Below are 22,682 nucleotides of genomic sequence, written 5' to 3' on the forward strand. Positions count from 1 at the left end.
CTATTAAATCATAATAGGTCCACAATGTGAGCCTCTGCTCCCGGAGGTTGACTAGAAACGAGCTTAGACAACACCGTACCGAAAGACCTCGCGCACGTCGCCGTGGTCCGTACGTCGCGAATAGCACTCGAGGGATGTCTCGTTTCACCGACGTCGAGATTTAAACGCTGAGGTTTAGGGAGGTAGAACGTTTTCGGAAGGTGTTTTTTTGAGATACACACATGTTACATACATATGCACAACACTTCTTTTCTATTTCGACAATTTTTCTTCTGTCGTGCTATCAAGAGCCAGGCAAAAATAGCACGTTACTCGAAAGTTGCAAATCATAGGCACAATAATAATGAATATTATTTTATATTTCTTATCTCAACGTATGTAAAAAATAATAAACTGACGCGTATACGGAGTGTTTGGTAATTAGTGATACAATTAAAAATTAGATAATTGTTTAAGGACCAAGTGGAAAAGCTTCGAGAATGAGCTTTTGAACGAAGCTTGATTTCGGCGTTGTGGCAATTAGTTCATTAATAACTCACAGGTAATGATTATAAGAGGTGCTCGAAATTAAGCCGCCAGGCCGCAGTAGCAGCAGTAGATCGTAAGACGTGCTTTACGGCTTCGCCGTCCGATTCGTACATCCAATTTCGCAATAGCACGGGGCGCCGAGCGCTTATTACCCTCGTTAATTGCTCTTTTTCTGCGTAGGAGTCAACCGCGGCATCCCTACTCCCCCCCCTGTCCTCGCATCATTCGTACAGGTGCGGGTTATCAGACTGACCAAGATAGATCGAGCCGACGATACTCGCGAACAACGAGGACGGTTAGTTTCCAGTCGTAGAAGGAGGGATCGAAAGAATCGCCAGTAGTCTAGGGGGGAAAAGACGAGAGAGATAACCAGAAGGAAAAAGAGAGAGCGCTACAGGGAGGAGGGGAGAAATAGGCTGATATTACGAGAGGCAGAATTTACCCGCTTGATAACGATACGGTGGATAGTAGGTATATGTAAGGAGATCTCGTGGCTCTCTCTCGTACGATCGGCTCCTCGGGGGGCGGAAGGTGGGGATCTTGAGTAGGCATAGAACACGGTCTGCACTCTCTTGCGTTTAGGCGCCTCAGTTGCGGAAGAATATCGCTCGTTTTCGGACGCGAATCTATATTTCGCGAGGGACCACGCTGACTCGCGGCCGCAGAGCGATCGGTGATCGATCGATGGACCTTTTTTAAAGGAGATCTTCGCCGCTGTAATTGACTCCGTTGACGGCGACCGCGATCGATCGTTCGAACCGAACTCGGGTCCATCCTGCATCAGCGGTAGGTGACCGCGGTTCGTGAATTTTTTTGTTCGCGATATTATCGATTATTCACTCAGGAAACTTGTAATTAAATTTTACATATAACGTAGAAGTACAGATTTTTAATTCTCATAACGATTCCATATGATTAACAAGTTAATATCACACTTGTCATTTAAATGAAGGTTTATTACACGGTTTATATATTTGAAGCATAATCACGTTTTTACAATTGTCGTTATTTCTTTTTTAAAACTTCATTCAAATATTATTCCGATAATACTGTTCCAACACTCACAACCTGATAATATGTCTGGCAATCGGTGTCGCAGATATTGTTGTACAAATACATTATCTTTACCATAACTCAAAGCTTTCCATCGAGACATCGTCATTGATCACCTTCGTAGCATAAATCATCGAGCTGCCCGCGTAACAGTCGCAGTCATCCCCCAGATTTCCCGGTGTAGGTGTTGTTCCGGCGAGACCGAGTCGAAACATGGAGAACACGTGACCGCGTGATAAAGTGACGGGACGCGAGGAACAGTGCGAGAGGAAGAAGAGAGTAGATTTCGCGAGTGTAAGCGCGGGGGGCGAGTCCGGACCGAACGAAAAAGCGATGCCAAGAGTCGCGAAGACGATCAAATCAGATCGGTATCGTGCGATCCGCGATTGAGGTCACTGAATTCGCTCGAAGCCCACTGCCGGTGTTAGGCGCTTGCCAGTTGCGGGCAGTCGCGACGACTAGGTCGAGGCGAAGATGAAGAACAACTCGAGAAATTCGAATCACGAGAAGAACGGGCCGGAGAACCTGAAGCTGCTGCAGGTGCCGACGACGCCGCCCGCGACACCGTCGTCGCCCACGACGCCGACCAGAGGCCTCGACGATGTCTTCAAGGAGCTGCCGATCACCGACGACACTTCGTGCGGCATATGGTGCTTCAGAGGTCCGAACCTGCAGAGGTTCGCCAACAAGAAGGCATACGTGTTTCTCTACGGTTTGCTCGGTTGCATATTTTCCGCCAGTTATGCCTATTTTAATGGTACAATCACCACCATCGAGAAGAGATTTAAAATACCCTCAAAAACGACGGGTATGTATGATACATCTTTTCATTATACTTAATTTTGTGTATTATATTGCGGAAATAGGGATAATTCACAAACATTGGAAAGACTGAAAGATTTTGCATTAGTTTCTTGCATTAGTTTTTTAAAAATAAGATTGAACGTTTTGCAAGCAAACAAAAAATTAAAATAGAACAAATCTATGAAATAACAAATTGCCATTAGTTATTCTAAATATATGCTAATAATATAATTTATTCATTATATATTATAAATATTTTAGTATTACATTTTTGTTAATTCTATTAAAATTTTATTAGTGTTATATAAAAAAATTTTTTTATTAGTAATTTTCTTTACATAGAAAATAAGAGTTAGCAGCTTATTAATTTTAACGATTTAAAATGTTGTTTCATCAAGCTTGTAATCAAGTTTAACATTTTAAAAGCAATGTGGAATTAGCGTTCGCGTGAGGAATGCCATTAAATGAACCGCTAAGGCACAATTTACGCCACGTATGTGTTTTCTTCTCATGCAGGTCTAATCACAGTGGGTAACGACATCTCGCAGCTTTTCGTATCAGTCGCCCTGTCGTATTACGCAGGAAGGAGTCACAGGCCTCGATGGATCGCTTTCGGTATTTACACCGTAAGTTTTTCTACATGTATATATATCCTCGGATATCGACATTTACGATTAATGCGGCGTGCACCGCGTATTATTCGCGCGCCGTACTTTCGCGTCGGGAAGAAACGAAATCAGCTGTCGGCACACGCCCCGAGGAACGAGCCGGTAGACGTCATAACTCACCGATTGGTCGGTTCTTAATTAAATTAGGAAGCGTTAGAATCGTAGCTACGCTCATTCATGCCTCTTGCCATCGTACTCTCGTCGTCGTGTGCTTAGCTAAGCGCTCCATTCTTCGAACAGTAAAGAGGCGCTTGCGGAATGCTCTAAATGTAGAGCAGATAGCAAATAGCTGCGATATTTATGACACGATGATAAATGAATTATGAAAAATAATGAAGGAAATGAGCAATAATAAAGTTAGAATAAAATTAGTTGTTAAATTTAAAAAAGTATCACGTTGATACTTTGAAGCTCGCGGCTCATTGTCAGGCATAAATCGTTCTTGAATATTAACGAAATAATGATCCGCTGTTTATTTTATCAGGTTGTACTTTTCTGTTGTCTTACAATGCTACCGCATTTTCTCTACGGGCCCGGCGAAGACGCTCTGTCCCTGACGAAAGAATACGCGGGGACGAAAGCGCAAGGTACGCTAAACGCAAGCGTGATTCCCGAAAAACATCGGAAATTTCTTTGTTCGGGCCAAGAAAGTCGCGGGCCGGATTGCGAGGTCGAAGATGGAAACTTCGCGCCGCAGGTGATCCTCTTCATAGCTCAATTGGTGGCCGGGGTGGGTGGTTCACTTTATTACACCCTCGGGGTGTCGTACATGGACGACAACATACAAAAGTCGAAAACGCCGGCGCTGATCAGTTTCTCGTACTTTCTGCGAATGCTGGGACCCGCCATCGGCTACGGACTGGCCTCATTCTCCTTGAAGTTCTACATCAGCCCGACTTTAACTCCCACTATCACGATGCAAGATCCGAGGTATGTAGGACTAGCATAATTGTATCATATTGCAATTAAACAGTGATTTACTGATTTGTTGATAAATTATTGATGAAAAAATGGGAACAAATTATATTAATTATATCTAATAAATTTATATTAATGATATTTCAGGTGGCTAGGCGCTTGGTGGTTAGGATGGATCATTTTGGCCATTCTCCTCTTCATTTCCGCAAGCGTGATCGGTCTCTTCCCGAAGACCTTGCCGAGAGCGGCCGCTCGCAAAGTTCTGGCTCTGGAGCGCAATAAATCGGCCGCGAGCATTAAGGGCGAGCCGGAATCGGAGCTACCGGCGTCAATCTCGGACATGTTAAGAACGTTTAAGCGCCTGCTGACGAACACGACTCTGATGTGCAACAATCTGGCGACGGTCTTCTACTTCATGGGCTACATGCCCTATTGGATCTTCATGCCGAAGTACATTGAGACCCAGTACAAGCAATCGGCGTCCGTCTCGTCGTTGATCACCGGCACGGTCGGCTTGGTGTTCAGTGCCTTCGGGATTTTGCTGTCCGGCCTGGTCATCTCCAAGTACAAGCCGAAGGCTCGATATCTGGCCGCGTGGAACGTCATGATTGGCGTTATATCGATCCTGGGAATGATCTCCTACGCTTTTCTCGGCTGCTCGGCGAACGACAACCAGGTCGCCATTCAGCCGAACGGCGTACTGAAAACGCAACTACCCTGTAACGAGCAGTGCCACTGCGACTACGTCACCTATAATCCAGTGTGCTCCGAGCATGGACAAACGTTTATATCCGCGTGTCACGCCGGCTGCCGCAGCATAAAGGTTTGATATCATTTTGCGCAATCTTTGTGAAAAGCAATCTCATTTCAGAAAAAAAACCTGGTTACGTAAGGAGGGAGGAATTCTTTCAAAGCAAATAGAAAATTTTTGTTGAGCAATTTTTCAATGTTAGAAAAGCTTTTTAAGTTACTACAACATCCAAAGGCGAGATTTTCTGTAATTTCTGTCAAATATATTTATCTCTTTTCTTTCTTTAGCTTCACAGTAACGGCAGCAAAGTTTATACGGACTGTAGCTGCGTAAAACCGAAATTGGCTCGTTCCCTGGCGCATCCGTTTACGAACGTCACATCCTTCCCATTTTCCACCGAGGCCCCGTTGGAAACGACCGAACCCACGGTGGAGCCTTTGGGAACGGCTGTTCCGGGTTCGTGTCCGGTCGATTGTATGCAGAAGTTCTACATCTTTCTGGCGGTGGTGTGCCTCTTGAAGTTTAGCGGCGCGACTGGGAGAGCGTCGAATTTCCTAGTTTCCGTAAGATGTGTCGACGAGAAGGACAAGACGGTCGCCATGGGCTTCGGATTAATGATAATGAGCCTCTTTGCCTTCATACCGTCGCCTATTTTGTTTGGATTTATATTAGGTTAGTGATAAAGTTCATTTGTACACACGCGCGCGCACGATTAATAGCATCGACCGAGACAGATCGTTCAACGTTATCAAATTGTTATTATCAAATGGCAAATAAAGCCTCTCGCGATGTCTCTATTTATTTTTTTCAGTAGCATACCCTGACTTTGTTTCGAGTAATCTTTATTGAACATGTACTTCATATATCTCTATATTTATACACTCGCTTGATTACACGCTCTCTCTATTTGCAGATTAATTAATATTTTATCTTTTAGACAAGACCTGTCTCGTATGGGGTAAAACTTGCTCGGGAACGGGAAATTGCTGGCTATATAATGGCGAGGCATTGAGGTATTTGCTGAACTTTACCGCGGCCAGTGAGTATCTTACAAAATGAATTACAACGAAGGAAATGCAATTGTCATTGTTTGCGCACTACAATCTCTTTGTCATTCAGGTTTCGTAACGATCGGTACGCTATTCGACGTGGGCGTTTGGTATTTCGTCAAAGACGTGAAGATCTTTGACGAGGAGATCGAGCTGAAAGATATAGCCGAGGAGCCCGGTGAGACGCTTTAAAGAATAATTGATGATCAAGTTCAATCATCCTTTCGGCGTATTCGTTACGCGCGTGAAAAGAGACTTTGATCGAGGATTTTCAAGAAGGATCGAACGACGAACGCGAAGACCGAGCGAGAACCGACAAATAAAGACTTTACAAGTACCTTAAGCACCTTTTTAGCTATTTAAAGCCCGTAGTAACCTAGATAGAATCGACTGTTGGTAGATCACCCATGGTGTTCGCAGGAGAAGAGCGATCGCCGATCTTTTATTAATATTCATTTATTACGATTAATTATTTTTTTCGTCGTAACAGGTATCGTTGTACGATATGGTATGCATATTTGCTTTATTTCGAACTTATGTTTAAACGGAAAATGATAATGAGCCCTGGGGAGGGGGTGCCAAATTAGTACATATATAAAGTAATATATATACACTTCGTATATATACATCGCTTGTCGATGGTAAAAACAATGATTCATGCTATTAGCGTGAATCATCTATAAAGTTAAATGATTGTACATATAATGATTATACTGAAATAGTAAAAAAAAGAAACACCGTAATTTATCTACTGATAATGAAATAATAATGTAGCCGCTGTTATTAGCGCGTTAGAAATTTTTATCTACGTATAAGGTACTATAAAACAACAAGGAATTACTAACAGGTAGGCAAAATAATCCACAAAATTAGGATATAATAGATTTTAATCGTGTAATAAATATCAAAAAAATCATAATGGACGTCGTTATACATATGTTACATTTTACAAAGGATAACTAGAAATATGGAAGTATGCCATGAAATACAGCAAATGTTTTATTACCCGGCTATCCTTTATTAGAAATTTTTGGAGTACTCACGTATATGAAAATATCATATATAATCTTTATCAATCGCAAGGTATCAATTCTGCATGATAATTGGAGCAACTTACTTATGTGCTAACAACTGATATTACGATTCATAATTAAGGAAAGTCTACGTCAAATTTTACTGTTCACCTATCAAAATATGAAATTGTTAAATGGGGGGTTTTATATCTCAAACGCGACAGATGTCAGAGATAGTCTTGTGTAGCGTTGTGTACTTTTGTAGTCGAAGCTCCTTATCGCTCGCAGATATAAATTTATCGTGACGGTGCTTCTATTCGACTAATGGATTACTCGTTCCTCCATAAATATCTACAGAACTACGCATCGTTTTCACGTGTGACGTGCGTCACACCTATCACGTAAGACACACCGATGGTAATTCTAAAGATCGGTTTGCTGCGCTCCTTTGCTGCCTTTAGCGATATTTTTCGGGCTGGGAGTCCCAAGTCTCTCCGAATGTGGATCAGGACTGTTGTCTTGCAAGACATCTGGCAAGCTGCCAAAACCTGAAGAAGATTGTCCCCGAGAGGATGACCTACCGGGAACCATGGCTACCAGAGGTATACCCATCTTACTCTCCGGTCGAGTTCTCGTGCCCTCCGTCGACTTCACCGATAACCGATCCTCGTCTAGAGTTTCCTGACTCGCGTTCTGCTCGTATCGATCGATCAGCGACTTCACGTCCTTCAAGTGCGCGGTGTTAGCACTGCCCGAGTTGCCTTTCCCGTCCGAAAACGGATCCACTATCGGTATGCCAACTTCGTTGAAGTCACCCTGTTTGGGCACGCCGCTCTCTTGACCCTCCTTCGCCAGCTCGGAGCTGCTTGTCTTCGAGGGATCGTTCTGATAACCATTCGGACTCTTGAATCTGGAATTTCGGCCTCTTCGTGGATCCTCGTAGTGATCGGGATTCGGGAATCGGCGTTTAAGGGACGCGTTCTTAGACGAGGAGCGATCACTCTCGTCGTGAGTTTGATCGTAATCTTTGCTCGAGATGCGCTTTCTTGATCTAGGACCGACGCTGCTGAGGTCGCTCTCGACATCGGAATCAAGTTCCAGCGGCGTGTAATCGACTTGTGTACTCGACCGTCTCTTACTCTCGTCGCTCGAACTGTCCAGCTCGTCCTCGGACTCAAGATTTCGGATCGTCGATTGCGAATTGTTTTTTGTTGGTGGATTTGAATTCGATCGACGATCGCCCGGACCCAACGGGCCGTACTTCAGAGATGCGCTCTTCTGAGTATCTTCTTCTTTTCTCAGTGAATTTTCTTCCGGTTTTGCTGCCTCTGGTACAATCCTTGTTTCTGGTTCAACAACCGCCGCCACTTGTCTTATTTCACCATCTGCAAATATCATCGCATTATATAGTGCCATAATTTTACGGAAAAGAGAATTTATTTTATAAAAAAGGAACTCTAGTTATTTAACGAAAGAATTATAAATTTAATATTTTTTTTTAAAGAATATTTACTATTGTTGTTTAAGATTTCGGGTTGCTCGGCTGTTACTTGTTCGATCATTTCTTGCACCTCAACATTTTCTTGATCTTTAAATTCAACTTCGTCGTATAACTGTAAATTTTTGCAGAAAAACCAAACAATAATTTTGACTAAGAGACAAAATGATAATAATAGTATTGTCAAATAACACAAGTAATCCCCGAGTTTTTCGGAATCGTGCAAATGACAAATTATCTTTTGACTGCCCCAGTATTGACACGCCTGACGCGTGACGAATTCGTAAAGAACTTTGCCAAGAGCAAAAACGAATATTGCGATCCACATCATCCAGAAGCCTATGCTGATAGCTTTGTCTTGCTTGTAGACGGATCTTATACTGATCAATACATCTCCTACGAAAGAGGAAGCGAATAACGCATACGCCAATAAAGATCCAAACTGAAACATGATAAAAAGATTTTTCATCTGCGATTGTTCATCAGATATTATTAGATCGCAAAATTTAATTATGTATAATATAAAACACAATTAAAATATAATTGATTATAATTCTAATTATAATTAATTAATTATATACTTATTACACCTTTAAAAACAAAACGAGTGAAAGGTGTAATTACCTCAAAAAGCATCCAGGCGGCCTGGCATTTAGTCGAATCGCACGGGCCATCTTTCGCTTGGTCATTACCCCATCCTGTCAGGTCCTCCACGCAGCTGCAACCGCTGTAGATCTTCACGTTGTCAAGGTAAATGATTGCGGAGCAGCCGGCGTAGCAAGGGCTATAGTACGTGAACTTTCCCAAGCTGTCGCAAATCGGTCGGAAATCGGCGTCCTTAGAGCAACCACAGTGTTTGTTGCAATATTTCAAGAATGTGTTGCTACAAAAGCGTCAGTCAATAAATCTCACTTGTATGTGCAATTACCGCGAAATAAAACGGAACGTCGCAGAATGAGATACGTTAATTACGTTTTGTCTCTTTGTTTTTAATATTAATGCTATTCAATAAATGTTAATTTAAGTATCGGAGTACTTACGAGCCTTTTTCTAAATAGACGACAGGTGGTTTGTCGCAAGTGGCAAAGAATAGCGCGATGATAATCGCTATTGTCAGAAGCACGATAACGAAACTGTAACCGACAATAAATCTCGCTCGTGGTTTTGCCTTGGCTAATACTAGGCCACTGATGATTACGACCAGTCCAATTAAGACGGGTCTCACAATAGCTAGAATGGAACGTAAATATTGCATTTATTTTACATACAAATTATTTTAACTGTTACTTATGTAATATTTTAACTTTTTATAACGCCTTGTGACTTGAAAATTATATATATTTTTTAAGTCTCAATAATTTAATCATTATGTTCCATTTACCGGTTACGTAATTCTTCTTTCATAAATAAAAAAATAAATTATAGAGATTTAGTATTTACACTTAATCTCTCTTATAGAGCGTTAATTAAAAAAAGACAGAATTTTTGTTTTCGTCTGTATAAAAAATAGCTATTGATAACTCCATGTTCCAAGCATTGACTTTTTAGCTGATATAATTTTTTTCTCCTTTTATCTATATGCCTTAATAGAGATATTGCTTAATCTTACTGGTGATTAGCCTGGAAGACAGAGGATCGTTAAATCCACGGAACATTCCTGTCGGTCTAGGTACGTGAAATCTGGACTCTAAGAAGATGTCCTCGTGCGTCATGAAATTTACAAAAGCCGTGGCGCTGAGTACCGTCGCCAGAATATTGCATATTAAAATTTTGTTAGTGATCAATCTGCATAACGACGGCCAAAAATCGGGACTGCCGACCTTTTTATTGGTCGTTCGGTGGGGTGCTCGGTTACGTATCGCAGCTCGATCGAGAAGTGAAGCTGCAGCTTGTTCGACAACCTGAGACAAAATAAGTATAACTATATTAACTGAAAATTTTGATCTTTTTTTGTTACAAAAAAATGTAATATAATAAGAATAGATAGATTAATATAATTTGGAACGCTTGCATTATAAAATTATATAGAATTTCAATTAATTTAGCAATTTGTGTTTATGTTTCTATACCTCTGAGGGTAGTCTTCTTGGGAACCACGAAAGCAGCAAGCCAGGAATCACCAATAATATGGAGAGAATTGGGAAACCAAGCCACCACGCTCCGACTTGATCCTGATATGATTGTATAATACTGAAATCTTCCGCGTCTATCCTGGGACACGAGTTAATAAGTTTAAAAATAAATGTACATGTCTGTGTCTGTTTTATAATCACATTAATTAATGTAATTAATTCTTAGAGTTAGCAAACATAATAATTACAATTACGTAATTAATTAAAACATATTGTAGTACTTACCAAAGGCATCCCCAACCTAATAAGTACCCGAAAAGAACCCCGATGATCCTCACGGCGATTATTACACCGATGAAAGCGGTCACGTTTTTCCTTTTTGTGTTATCGTCTAAGTAAGAAATTCCTAGTGCATAGTATGTGATATTTGCAATCCCGCTTACGATTAGTACTAGAATTAGGATAGTCATAGTAAAATAACAAAGCTCGTCCTCCTCTGTGATGATCCTCAATGATTTGGCAGTGCATAATTCTGGACTATCATCTAAAATCCAAAATACAGACTTAATGCGAAAGAAATTATTATTTTTTTATTATAAATTAAATGCTAACGTAATTTTTATGTAAAAAATACTAGTATCATCAACGTATTAAATTAGAATTATTCTGTTTTAGAGTTTTACTGTTTTGAACACTAACCCGCGTACAATGACATATGAGTGATGTTTTGTGTTTCTTCGATCACACGGACACGATGTGTTAAATGGGGTATTATCAAAATGAAATACGAGACGCTTTGTAAAAGGGTTAAAGCTCCTATCCACGAAGCCCTGTGTATTCTGTCGCCCCAATATGCTACCATCAATCCTAATAAAACAGGTGTTAATTCTGCTACAACAAGAATCCAATCTGAAAAGGATAAGTTTATTTAAGAAATAATGTACTTTAGATTTTTGCATCAAGAACATCTTAAATTTATATCCAATGATTTTACGTGGCATATTGAGAAAATTTTGAAGATTTTGATTTGTAAATTATTATTTTTTTATTATCGAAGTTATTCTTGAAAGAAGAAAGTTACTGATGCCGAATTTTTCATATGTGATATGTTAAAAATAGCGTAATTTTATGCGAAAGACTTATATAACAATTAATAAAGCAGTTTGCATATTTCATGCATAAAATATCTTTATATAATATTGTGCAAATTTCTTTCAAGAGTTCTTTTAGTTAAATATCTTTTTACATTGTCTATGATACACGCACCCATTACATAAGGATCGATTTGAAATCTTCTAGCTATTGTGGATCCCGTCACATGAAAATAAGCATATGATGCAGTTTGCACCACACCGATCCAACAAATCAATCCCACGAAGAGTTTCCGCGTTGCAAATTTCGCCAGTTTCGGGCATTGCATTTGTCCGCAACCGCAATCGATTGATTGGCTGGGTATTGGATTGGCCGGTCCTGACAAACCGCCTTCCACCTCCGATCCGCTTCTTATTACTTCCGGGAAACGGACCGTCATTTTTCTGGAAAGAAATATGTGCCTTTTAATCCAGATCAAATATATTTAAAATCTCACTCGCGCACGTGCAGACGTAGCTTTTCATTTAGTTAAGTACCGTGGAAATAGACGTAAAAAAAGATATTCCGCTACTTTCAATAAATTTTACGTTATAATTTGGAATATCATGTGCAATCAAAATTAAGAAGAACATTACGGCAATATCTGTGTCTGATATCGACTTTATGTGTCATCGTGAGTCATGGCGTTAGTGGAATCGTAGAAGCCTCGTCAAAAGCAATTGCAATATCGAACGTAAATTTTTAATACAATTAAATAATAGGAAACATATTATTCGCGATAATTATTTAAAGAATCAATAAAGTTGTGATATGGAGACATACGTTGCACAGTCGTCTACTTACATTTATTCAGGTTTGCACTGATGATAAAAACAGTTATTTTTTCGTGTTAATAATTCACCTTTGAGGTAAGTTCACATGGCGACAACATCTCGCGTAAAATTTCACTCCTCGGGAAGCTCGTTTTCCGTCTTTTCACCTCTGTCCTTGCGGACAAGAAACGAAAGCGTTCAACGTGGGCGCACAGGCGCGGCACACTATTCGACGACGAATACGCGCGTTATCTTCTTACAGATATGCCGCTGAGATATCTTCCGATAAAGTTAGAGTGTAATACGCTCCACGATAGGGATAACATTACCGACACCGACGTGTCGCGGAGGTGTGAGTATGGCGTTGGTGCTATTCGCATGAGTGCACAAGGGATAATTGTACGCAGCGCTCATTCTTTATCACAATACTATTGGCATTCGAATTAAACACGTATGCTAATTACGCTTAAATTTAATTTAACATTTGCTTGTGTTCGAAGATTTATTTGACAAAAGGCCAATTTTCTCGAGCAAACGCAGATTTGTCAATTCATTGAGTATGTATTATTGTTATTAACATGGCTTAATTGCGATTCAACAGTAATTTTAATTAGAACTTTATGAAAATTGTATAAGAACTTCTTCTCTCTCGTACATGTTTTTGAATATACAATGCATTCTTTCACACAATTTAAAAGTATCTGCAGATTTTCTGTCGGTTAATTAAAATAGAGACCGTAACATAAAAATATAAAAGATTTTTAGTGCTGTAAACGATCGAAGTTGACACTGATATCACATATAATTCGATTATATAAGCATGTACATAAGAATTATCTTTTGTTTTTATACGTAGCAGCATTATGTAATGATAGCAATCAGTTAAAATTAACAAATTGATCAATTACGCCAAATTTTATACTTATTTGACACATATATTGTACTTTATGTATATTCGTACATATACATACACAGACACATATACACGCGCGCGCGCGCGTGTATATTTAGTATTAATATTGTAAAATTTCTAAATAAATGATTGAGAAATATTAGATTCGGCGTGACGTCTCTCGACTGTTCTTTTTAAATGTGCAATTAATTATAGCGTAAAAATAAAGTATTTTTTATTATAAATGTATTAAATTATTAGAAAATTTTATCTTTTCGTATTTTTTATTCTTTTAAACTTTTTATAACTGTTTCTTATTTATTATTATTTCGTCGTAGTGTCAGATGTTGGAACGCAGCCGATGGTCCAATGAGATAATTTCTTTTTCGAAAAAGAATTTTTCTCATTGAACCATCGTTCCGACATACGACTGATTGTAGAACCGATCTAAATGAACATTCGGTGTATCACAGTTTTCTGTAATCTGAATAATCGGGCCTGGCGATTCGTATAAATTACTCCGCGATGCGATCCGCGAGCAACGACATCAGAACATTGGGCGCGTTCAGCAGACCGAGCCGCTGAGTAGCAGTCGAACGTGATTGGCTCTTACTTTTAGAACCAACCAATCAACGCAGAGTGTTGATAAGACGAACTCAACAGTTGTATCTGCTGAACGCGGCCATTCAGAACGGGCCGCGGGCGCCGCGGTAACATGAGTAGTGGGAATAGAGAGGGGTAGGCTTTATATACGTATACCCGGAATACCGAACTAACCGACCGCGGAGACCGCGCACTGTCCCCACTACACTACTCATGTTTACCGCGGCGCCTGTGGCCCATTCTGACGTCGTTACTCCCGCGCTCCCGCTTCCGCTCCCGTGAGTCCCGTATCGTATATATTGCGGAGTAAATACACATCGCCGGGTCCGATTGTTTAGCTTGCGAAAAACTGTGATACAGCGAATGTTCATTTAATTCGTGTAGTGCTTCGCGGATATACGGATTGATATACGGATGCCGAGGTTTACGCATTCGATAATAGTGACTTAATTTCTATTACATTCTTTCGGACGATTGATTTTGCTTGTCTCAACCGTCAACTAGATTCGCGTCTCGCTGATCGCGTCGTGTCACGCGATTTCAGAATGAAGTGGCCGTCGTCCGTCGTTTTCGGAACACGGATAAAGAATACGAGTGGACCCTGAATCGAGTGACGCCGCGAGCCGCGAGTGTTTAATTAGCGACAGTATCTATTAACGGATTTAACTTCATATTTAATCGTGTTTGACGATTTGGCGATCGTGGAGGATAGATAAATCGTTCATAAATCGATGATTTAATTGCATGTAGTTGATCAAAATCGCGTAATCGCATTCTCGCGACAGTTGCTCCTGGCGAGTGAAGTTGGCCGTGCGATTTACGAATTTAATCTCTCCGCCACCTTCGCTTCACTTGTCGCGTCTACTTGCGCGCGGGAATGTGTCAAGTGGATCGTACAGTTTCGTTCGTAGTTTCTCCGACCGCGACGTAATTCTTCCGTCGCCGTGTAATTAAGTATATACGCGCCGCATCGCGAGATTAAAACCGGGAGTGCCGTGCTTTCAGTGTCGCGCGATCATAAGTGACGATATCGTCGATTTTCGGCATTTTCGCTCGTGAACGTCGTCGCGTCGTGAGTGAGTGCGACGAGTGCGACAATGGACCAACGTACGGAGGAGGATCGAGGAGAGGAGAAGGCGGCCTGGGAGGCATCGGGCAACGGCGGAGCGACCGTGAGGTGAGTAGTTGTTATTCCTTTATTATTTTGCTGCTGTCCTGTCAGTCCTGTGGCGGATGGCAGATTCCGCCACTCAAACTCCTTTTGAGGTTCCGTTCCACTCCGGCGCAATTGCGCAATTTCGGAGTTCGATCTCCGGCATATGCGAGAAGAGACATTACGTCGCGAACGTCGATCGCGTCTCTCTTATTCGCACAGTCGTGATATTAGTTAATGCCCGGAAATATGCATTAGCATCTTAAAATCAAACATATCTGTTAAAACGTTTTAGAAATTTAACGGGCGCGATATAATAATTATGTACTTCAAGTATACCTATTTATTTTGTTAGACACTTGCACTGCTTTAATGTAAAAATATTTCTATGTTACAGATCATCGCAGGGCTACAACTTACAACTCCGCTGTTGCGCATCGGCCGGTGAGTTATTATTTTTTTTTTATTTCAATCATTTCCCAAATAATTTTACAAAAACTTTTTCTGACAAAAAATACAATAATAAGTCCGATTAACATGGAAAGTATCGCGAAAAGTTTCCACGTAATATTTCGGCATATTTAACGATTTAGTGCGCATGCAATCGTAATTAATTGACAATTAGACTTTATTTTTATAATTTATTCTAAAAGATTGCTAGCAAAATTTCTAATTGATTAAAATCATGTAATTTTGTTTCTTTCGTAATAAATAATATGTGCGCACTATTGAAATAAAACACGAAAGCTATACTATACCTATTTGTAAAAAACTTTGTGCAAATTTCACAAGCTGTTCTTATCGCTCTTCTGTTAAATTACATGCATTTCAGCAATAAATTATTGCAGCATATTCGTGTAAATGTTCGATATTTATATATCTACGATTTTAATGATGCATCTAATATAATACGAAATGTAATAATATGCGTTTACATTTTCTTAGAATATTTAGTTAAAATATTTAGTTAAAAATATTTCATTAAAATATTTAATTCAAAATTTACTACAAATGATTTAAATATTGAAAGCAAATTAAATATTAAGTAAATGTAAAAATTTATTAAATTTTATTATTTTACTGAATTAATGTCCAGAATTAATGTCCACTTTTATTATTTTACTTGAACATTTAATGTCCTTGAGTTTAAATCCAGAACGAGCAGTTCTGCTTCTACTTTCATCCTACTTGTTTATTCAATATTATTAATCTTAACGCAATCGTTTCTCAAATCCACGCTGTTGTCGTTGATGAATGAACGTTTTAATGATCGTCAGTAAGTAGAAATCCCGAAGATTGTCTAGGAGGAATGTTTAAGGGGATAACACGCGTTTTTTCTGACGGAAAGCCGAAGGATCTACACGTATCGGTTCCTCTCCGTCTCATCTCTAAGACCGGCTCCGCTTCACCGGGCGGCCGTTGCGGAGGGTCTTAAGGGTGATTTTTTCTCGTTCCTCGGCCTCGCGCCGGACTAAATTTCGCGCGTTAAGCCCTTGGTGTAATCCTGCCCTTAATATTCAAAAACGTGATCGCCCTACCAAGAGTGCCGGAACTGGTTCGTAGCTTGCCCGACGAAGACGCCACCTCGACGGGGTGGGAGCTTTTCATATGCTAATTGGCATTCGTCATTTTCTTATGGCGCCGACTTAAGTGTGCTTAAGGCTGCTAACTCCTTTTCCCGGCGTTAGAGAGCTGGCTATGCCTCGCGCGGCGTCCTCGTAATTGGACCTCTCGCGATTCGACTCGCGCTCACATGCCAGGCGAACACGAAATTCGTCATTCTCGAAATCGAGAACTATCACCTTGGCAAGAATGATGAGATGAAATCTCTTATCGCCAAGCTTTCTCGACAGCTTTCGTGTTTTATTTCAATAGTGCGCACATATTATTTATTACGAAAGAAACAAAATTACATGATTTTAATCAATTAGAAATTTTGCTAGCAATGCATTATAAACATATACATATATGGAATTAGAGTATTTGTATAGATATAGTATTATAGTATTTATATAGATATATATAAATGTCTATACGAAAAAAAAAAAATATATATATATCTGTATGTATATATATATATCTCTTGCAGGAGGATGCAGGCTTTCCATTAGTGGAGTAAGTGACCAGCGCTCGCATTTTCTTTGATGTCAGTTAATTTACTAATAACATCGCTTCGCGACCGCCGTGCGCTCGCCCTCTAAATATTTGTACCGCCAACATATCAACTTGGTCTCATGTAATTAAGTTTCATTATTATTTGAGGGCGATCGGCTGGGAAAAAGTCCTTTCGCAAGGTATATTTCATATCAGTTTGTCGAAACTTCATTTCGCTCAGTTTCACCAGCGAGGATGTTCGGTTTTTGCTTATCGACCAAGACCGCGTAAGCATGAAATAGGACTTTTTTCGTGCCAGAGATTCAAGATCCAGCCGTTTTACTTAACTTTCAGATAACAGCTAGCGCATTCATCGAGAAATCCTTTCATTTTCTTACACAAACGTAATCCCAAATGATTAGCAAGCGACAAAGAGCATATCCTTACGTGGAGGGAGAATGAAAATCTCGATCGACCTTACTTGAAGCGGAAGAGCGTGGAAAGGGGTGACGAGGTTGCACGAGGGGGAGGAAGGTTCGGCGATCTTAGCAGAGGATTACGTAGAATTAAGTCCAGAACAGGGGCGTGCCCCCGTAACACTTAATTTTTCCCTCGATTTTTTAATCTCCTGGTAAATATCGTTCGCCCGCCCGCCTCTCCGGCCTGGTTGTCGTAGCCACCCCTACTCGCCTTTCGCGTTCTCTTACCACCGTCAAAGGAGAACCCATTTAAAAACCTCATCAATGCTTAAGCCCCAGCGCTACCATAGGAACTAATCCCTCCTATTTTAACGCAGGACGAAGAAGAAGAAAGAGAGAATGAGCGGGACGGAGGGAGAAGGAGAGCGAAGTGCGCGCTTTTAAAAGTAAGACTCCGCCTTTATTAGTAGATACAACAGTTTTATTTCTCCACCGAAAAAGGCGAAGGTAGAAGGGATTTCGCCTCGTATTTTTCTCCTTGTCTCTCGATGCCTTTGTCTATCTCCGTTTACTCCATCTCGCTCGCTCTGTCTGCTCTCGGTCTGACTCGGTTCTGATTTATTCTACTAACGTTGAGCGTATACGCGAAAGTCTTATACGCCTAGAGACAGCCTAATTGGCTACTTCTATCAATACCAAATTAGTAATATACCGTTTTTTTTCAAAAGCGTCGATTAAACGAGCGCAAATTATTCCTATCAAATTTGAAGCAATGCGACGACAAAGAACTTGATATTTATATACGTCATTCGAATATAGATTTCTCTCGCTGCTGTACTTTTTTATTTTACTACTCTTTTCAAAATTATGTTATTCACTTTTGTTAAATAAAAACTAAGTTCTCTTTAATAATCTATAATATTTTATTAAATACAGATGTTAAAAAAAAGACACTTCTGTCTATTTGTAACAATCGCATACAAGTTATATTTCTGCCTATGCCGTTCAAATTCGCCAAAATAATATTGATGTCAACTGGGCTACGAACGGTCAAATAGATCAACTTGAACACGCAAATATTTCCATACGAATTTTCTTTGAACGGGTAAAGCCATCATTTTCCCGAGCGAATCATGGCTCGTTGGTGTTGATCGTGCGTGCGAAGCGCTGCCCAACGATGCGACTGTAATACGCTTTAAACTGTTAATAGAGTGCGTGGAGGGTGTTTGCTCGCGGTTGGATCTCGAGTGTTGGGCTAACATTCATGATGAAATTAATCTGGACCAGACGGACGGACGGGGTGACATCGATTAAAAAGCCCGGTGGCTTTCGCATGAACAGTCCGTCGCGTAGGGTTTGTCTCCTCTTCATTGACTTCGAGCCCTTCGCTCGATCTACCGCGATATGCGTTTCTCGGGAACAAGTGGCTGTCATCAATAGAATAGTTCGTCTACCATTTGAGCTTATTGAAATAAAAATAAAATATTTTTTTTGCAATCGGATTAAATTAAATAAACTACAAAGAATTTTATGTAAATATGTATGTAATTAGCTACATTTTTATTATTTATATACTATCTCTTATATTTTTAAAATTAAAAAAAATTAGTAAGTATAATATGCATATTGCATTGCTATTCTTGACCTATTTAGTATTAATAAAATATTACATCAAAATCAATTGCTTTAATGTTAAAATTTTAACGAAAATCTTTGATCAACAATGCTCCACCACTCGAACAGTAATGATCGAATTTCGACTTTTACAATTGCATACCTGGTTATTCTTCAATAGGATTATTACTAATTACGTTTGTAAGAGGATGCACTAAGTTGCGGCCGCGCGGAATACCGCCAACAATAATTCGACCTTAATAGACGATAATGGGTTTTCGCGAATTATTCATTCGCTAATAACCGCAATAACAATAGCGCGATCTTTACGTTTCTTCGGTCATTGTTTTAGTCTCTCGTTTTCCGGAAAATGAGGAGCGGGTGGATGTTTCCGTGGAAGCGTCGTCGAGATAACAGACCTGGTCGTAAGAAGAACGGAGGGTGGAAACGGGGGATGGGCGCTTAACATTACAATGGCCACTCGAAGTTGTCGCGACCCCTACCCTGCCCCCTCGTTGCAAAGCGCCGTCGCGATTCGGGATTAGAAGTCTTTTATGAATCGCAGATCTTGATGAATCGTTCCTTTCGCGTCGCTTTCCGACTTGCGATCGCCTTTACGACTTCTAAGATTTCCATGCGAATTTATTTTAATTATTAACAGAAGTCGTGCAAAAACACGATTCCCGCGAGCTGTATTAATTATTAGCTCTGATCATTATTTTATTGATTGTATAAGTGCAAAGTCGTTTCGAATCTATTTGCCGAACTCAATAGTTAATTATTTTACTTAGTTTTATGAAGATATCTTTATAAGACAATTTACAGAAGATATTGTCATATTGTGATAAAGAAATTACTCATTTTAAGTATACCATTATACATATACTATTTTTATATTTATTATTAGAAAACATTTTTGATATATACATTTGATAAACATTCAAATATTTTTCTTTTAAAAAAATCGGGATTAATTAATCCTTTCTTAAACAAAGAGTTATTACTAATTCTGCCCACAGGGATGACTGATCCACGTAGTTATTTAGGCTTAGCAAACCCACGGACCTAAGCTCAATATACTATGGACATTTACATATATTTACACATTACACCCACACACAATTACAAATATTTAGCATAATAAACAATCGAGAGAAAATCGGAATAAAGTCTAATCTAAAAGGACAAGATTAAAGAATTAGAAGTCAAGAATAAAAAATACACAAAAGCATCGATATTACCAATAAATCCGTAACAGAATTCTTCATTTTTTTTTGTAATATCTAAAAACGTGTAAAATAAAAAAATAAAGAGATAAATGCGAAAGGACTTTTCGGGGGATTTTACGCTGTGGCATACCAGCGTCTTTTCTTTGCTCTGAAAATAACCACTCTTTGGCAAAATATCAGCCGCGAATCGGAAGTGCAGCGGTGGGGGGAGGGAAAAATTGCGTGGATGGGGTAGGCAGTCGGAGTTTGCTTCTCTTGCGGGTTTTTTCAAATAGAAATAAGAGTTTTAAGAATCAACATACGCGTCGCGGTGGTGTACGCAGATCAAAAGGCGCGCCGTCGATAATTGGTAGAAATCTTTTCGCCCACTTCCACCCCTCCGAAGATTCCTCGGTCTTCCGCCTCGATCTCGAACCTCCTTTCGCGTCTTCGTTTGAGGATTATGCACATTTCACGGTGGCCGCGACGGGGAAGCATGGATGGCATATTTATTTTGTCTCTTCGACGCTCAGCGCGGTTCTCGAAGACGAGCGGGAAGGATGAACGGGAACCGGCGAAGGGAGGGGGGAAGGGGATGACGAGACCGCCTGCGATGAGATTGAGGGTGGTTTCCATTCGTGCGGTCTCACGCAGCGAGAGAGGTAGCGGAGCCGGATGTCTTTACGTTGCTACACTTTTATTTATCTATTTGAAAGAAGCGAAACTCAGCGCAGACTGGCGCAGACATTTGTCAGTAAAAAAAAATGTTTTTTTGTTTACTACTAATTGATATTCCGAAAAGCTTTTTGATCTGTTGAATTTATTTATCTTTAAGCACATGAATCCTTAACGGCAAGATTCACATTCAGTATCAACAAATTGTTTATTTATTGATACATTTTATAATTATATCGTATTGCTATTTGAAAAAGAATTTGTATTGCGTCTAATTTTCGAGATCAGGTTTAATTAAAATTTTTCATGTCGATTTCAAAGATAGTACGCCTAAAATTAAATCCCAAAACTAGGAAAAGGACTACTGTATCTCATTAATAACGCACGGCTCCTCTCGGTGTTCGCATAAAGTTTAACTCCGTATAACTTAGCATATTACCGCCTCAAACTGTTCACGTGAAGTTCACGTAAAACTTTATCATATTGCTCCAAAACTCCTTATGTTGCACCACGCACTCCGCAGATTAACTGCGCGAAAAATGCGACGTATACCGTTTATCAATCGAGAATCGAAGGAACGTAAGTTTGCGCCAAATAAAAACAGTGCCGGCAAGTTAAAAATCTTCTTAGTTTTGGGACGTAGATTCGTAAGAAAAGAATGGACGGACGCACAGGAAGGGGTTAACTTCTAATTGTTTTGTTAAATGACGCGCGAGTAAGAATCCCTCGGAGGACTTAAGCCCCAAAGCGAGCGCGCCGGCAGTGGTTTCAGTTCATTTCGTTCTCTCTTCTTCGTCCGCGTACGTCTTTCTTTCTCCGTCGTTCCTACTTTCCTCTCCTCCGAGCCTCTCTACGCCGCCTTAATTCTTAGCTTTATTCTCTCCTAAGACTCTCTCTTAATTTCTTATTTCTCCCTCTCCACCCCGTACCATCCCCAGTTCTATCCTATCTTTCGCAATTTATATCCGAGAAGGAGGAGAGACAGGTCGCGCCGCGGAGAAAGAGAGAGAGAAAGATCACTGAATGCCAGGCTTAAGCAGACAATGCTTCGCTTTCAAACGGCGGCTTCGAAGACCTTTCTTTCGCATTAGATACTTTAATTCTTTAAACGTGTCCTGTTGCGAGGCGAACGATACCCTTCCTCGTTAAGGGACGTCTTTTTAAAACTCGAGCCCGATGAGCCCGCAGCATTAATTTTGCTTATTTCGATATTTCTCTGAGGTTTCGTAATTGAAAGCAGATGAATGAAGAAGCTACGATAAATTCTCGAAAGGTAGCCTCTACACGTTGTATAAATTAATATTTTTTATTGCAATGTATATAGAAGATAGCTCACAATGTGTAATTTTTATGTCAGATTGATTTAGCTCGTTGTTTTTCTCAGTTATACTTAATTACTAAATACGCTGAATATTTATTTTAAAGATGTAGATTGTAGATAATTGTCATAGTTATTCGTTTACATCAAACGTTATTAATTCAACATGTACGTAAAGTTACATCGAATTGTACAAACGAACGGACGGCGGTGTAATTCCACGACATCAATTTTACAATAGTATCAAAACTCTGACAACAATGACAGAACCAGACGACTAGGACATTATTACTGCGACGACTACAAAGCAACTGTAACACCCGGAGGCTTACCGGAAGGACGTTAGTAGCGGGCGAGAACTATCGAGTAACTGTCAAATGTTCGCATATACAGGTAGGTAACAGGTCAATTATCAAACCCTTCGCGTATGTTAACGGAGTTGTGACCT

The 22,682-nt window shown here is 40.0% G+C and overlaps 2 protein-coding genes across 7 annotated transcripts; one reads left to right on the forward strand and one right to left on the reverse strand.

Annotated features, from left to right (window-relative positions):
* The first annotated feature begins 1,041 nt into the window (after positions 1–1,041).
* On the forward strand, positions 1,042–6,776 carry Oatp58dc (Organic anion transporting polypeptide 58Dc). 5 transcript variants are annotated; one of them, XM_071777590.1, is made up of 8 exons: positions 1,042–1,327; positions 1,752–2,389; positions 2,902–3,011; positions 3,538–3,983; positions 4,119–4,794; positions 5,010–5,394; positions 5,660–5,761; positions 5,842–6,776. In XM_071777590.1, the coding sequence occupies exons 2-8, from the start codon at positions 2,056–2,058 to the stop codon at positions 5,961–5,963; spliced, it is 2,175 nt and encodes a 724-aa protein (XP_071633691.1). In that variant the 5' UTR covers positions 1,042–1,327; positions 1,752–2,055; the 3' UTR covers positions 5,964–6,776. The 5 variants fall into 5 exon arrangements, with proteins under 5 accessions (XP_071633691.1, XP_071633692.1, XP_071633690.1 ...); XM_071777591.1 differs by having other exon boundaries at positions 1,766–2,389; XM_071777589.1 differs by having other exon boundaries at positions 1,042–1,314; positions 1,706–2,389.
* Positions 6,641–12,502, reverse strand: LOC139812618 (solute carrier organic anion transporter family member 2A1). Of its 2 annotated transcripts, none has more exons than XM_071777586.1 (10): positions 12,348–12,502; positions 11,621–11,889; positions 11,054–11,263; positions 10,640–10,898; positions 10,352–10,493; positions 9,892–10,183; positions 9,323–9,512; positions 8,907–9,165; positions 8,298–8,724; positions 6,641–8,169 (listed from the first exon to the last, which is right to left on the reverse strand). In XM_071777586.1, the coding sequence occupies exons 2-10, from the start codon at positions 11,883–11,885 to the stop codon at positions 7,208–7,210; spliced, it is 3,006 nt and encodes a 1,001-aa protein (XP_071633687.1). In that variant the 5' UTR covers positions 11,886–11,889; positions 12,348–12,502; the 3' UTR covers positions 6,641–7,207. The 2 variants fall into 2 exon arrangements, with proteins under 2 accessions (XP_071633687.1, XP_071633686.1); XM_071777585.1 differs by having other exon boundaries at positions 12,290–12,502.
* Between the last annotated feature and the right edge of the window lie 10,180 nt (positions 12,503–22,682).

The sequence above is a fragment of the Temnothorax longispinosus genome, chromosome 5 (genome assembly GCF_030848805.1).
Source record: "Temnothorax longispinosus isolate EJ_2023e chromosome 5, Tlon_JGU_v1, whole genome shotgun sequence".
In the NCBI taxonomy this organism is placed as follows: domain Eukaryota; kingdom Metazoa; phylum Arthropoda; class Insecta; order Hymenoptera; family Formicidae; genus Temnothorax; species Temnothorax longispinosus.

What these genes read in the sequence shown, in the direction of transcription:
- Oatp58dc (XM_071777590.1), top strand. Translation starts at nt 2,056, where the DNA reads ATGAAGAACAACTCGAGAAATTCGAATCACGAGAAGAACGGGCCGGAG. An exon ending in AATACCCTCAAAAACGACGG is followed by an intron (nt 2,390 to 2,901) that starts GTATGTATGATA and finishes CTTCTCATGCAG; the next exon opens with GTCTAATCACAGTGGGTAAC. An exon ending in GCTGAACTTTACCGCGGCCA is followed by an intron (nt 5,762 to 5,841) that starts GTGAGTATCTTA and finishes TTTGTCATTCAG; the next exon opens with GTTTCGTAACGATCGGTACG.
- LOC139812618 (XM_071777586.1), bottom strand. Translation starts at nt 11,885, where the DNA reads ATGACGGTCCGTTTCCCGGAAGTAATAAGAAGCGGATCGGAGGTGGAA. An exon ending in TCATATGTCATTGTACGCGG is followed by an intron (nt 10,899 to 11,053) that starts GTTAGTGTTCAA and finishes TTTGGATTTTAG; the next exon opens with ATGATAGTCCAGAATTATGC. An exon ending in CAAGAAGACTACCCTCAGAG is followed by an intron (nt 10,184 to 10,351) that starts GTATAGAAACAT and finishes ATTTTGTCTCAG; the next exon opens with GTTGTCGAACAAGCTGCAGC.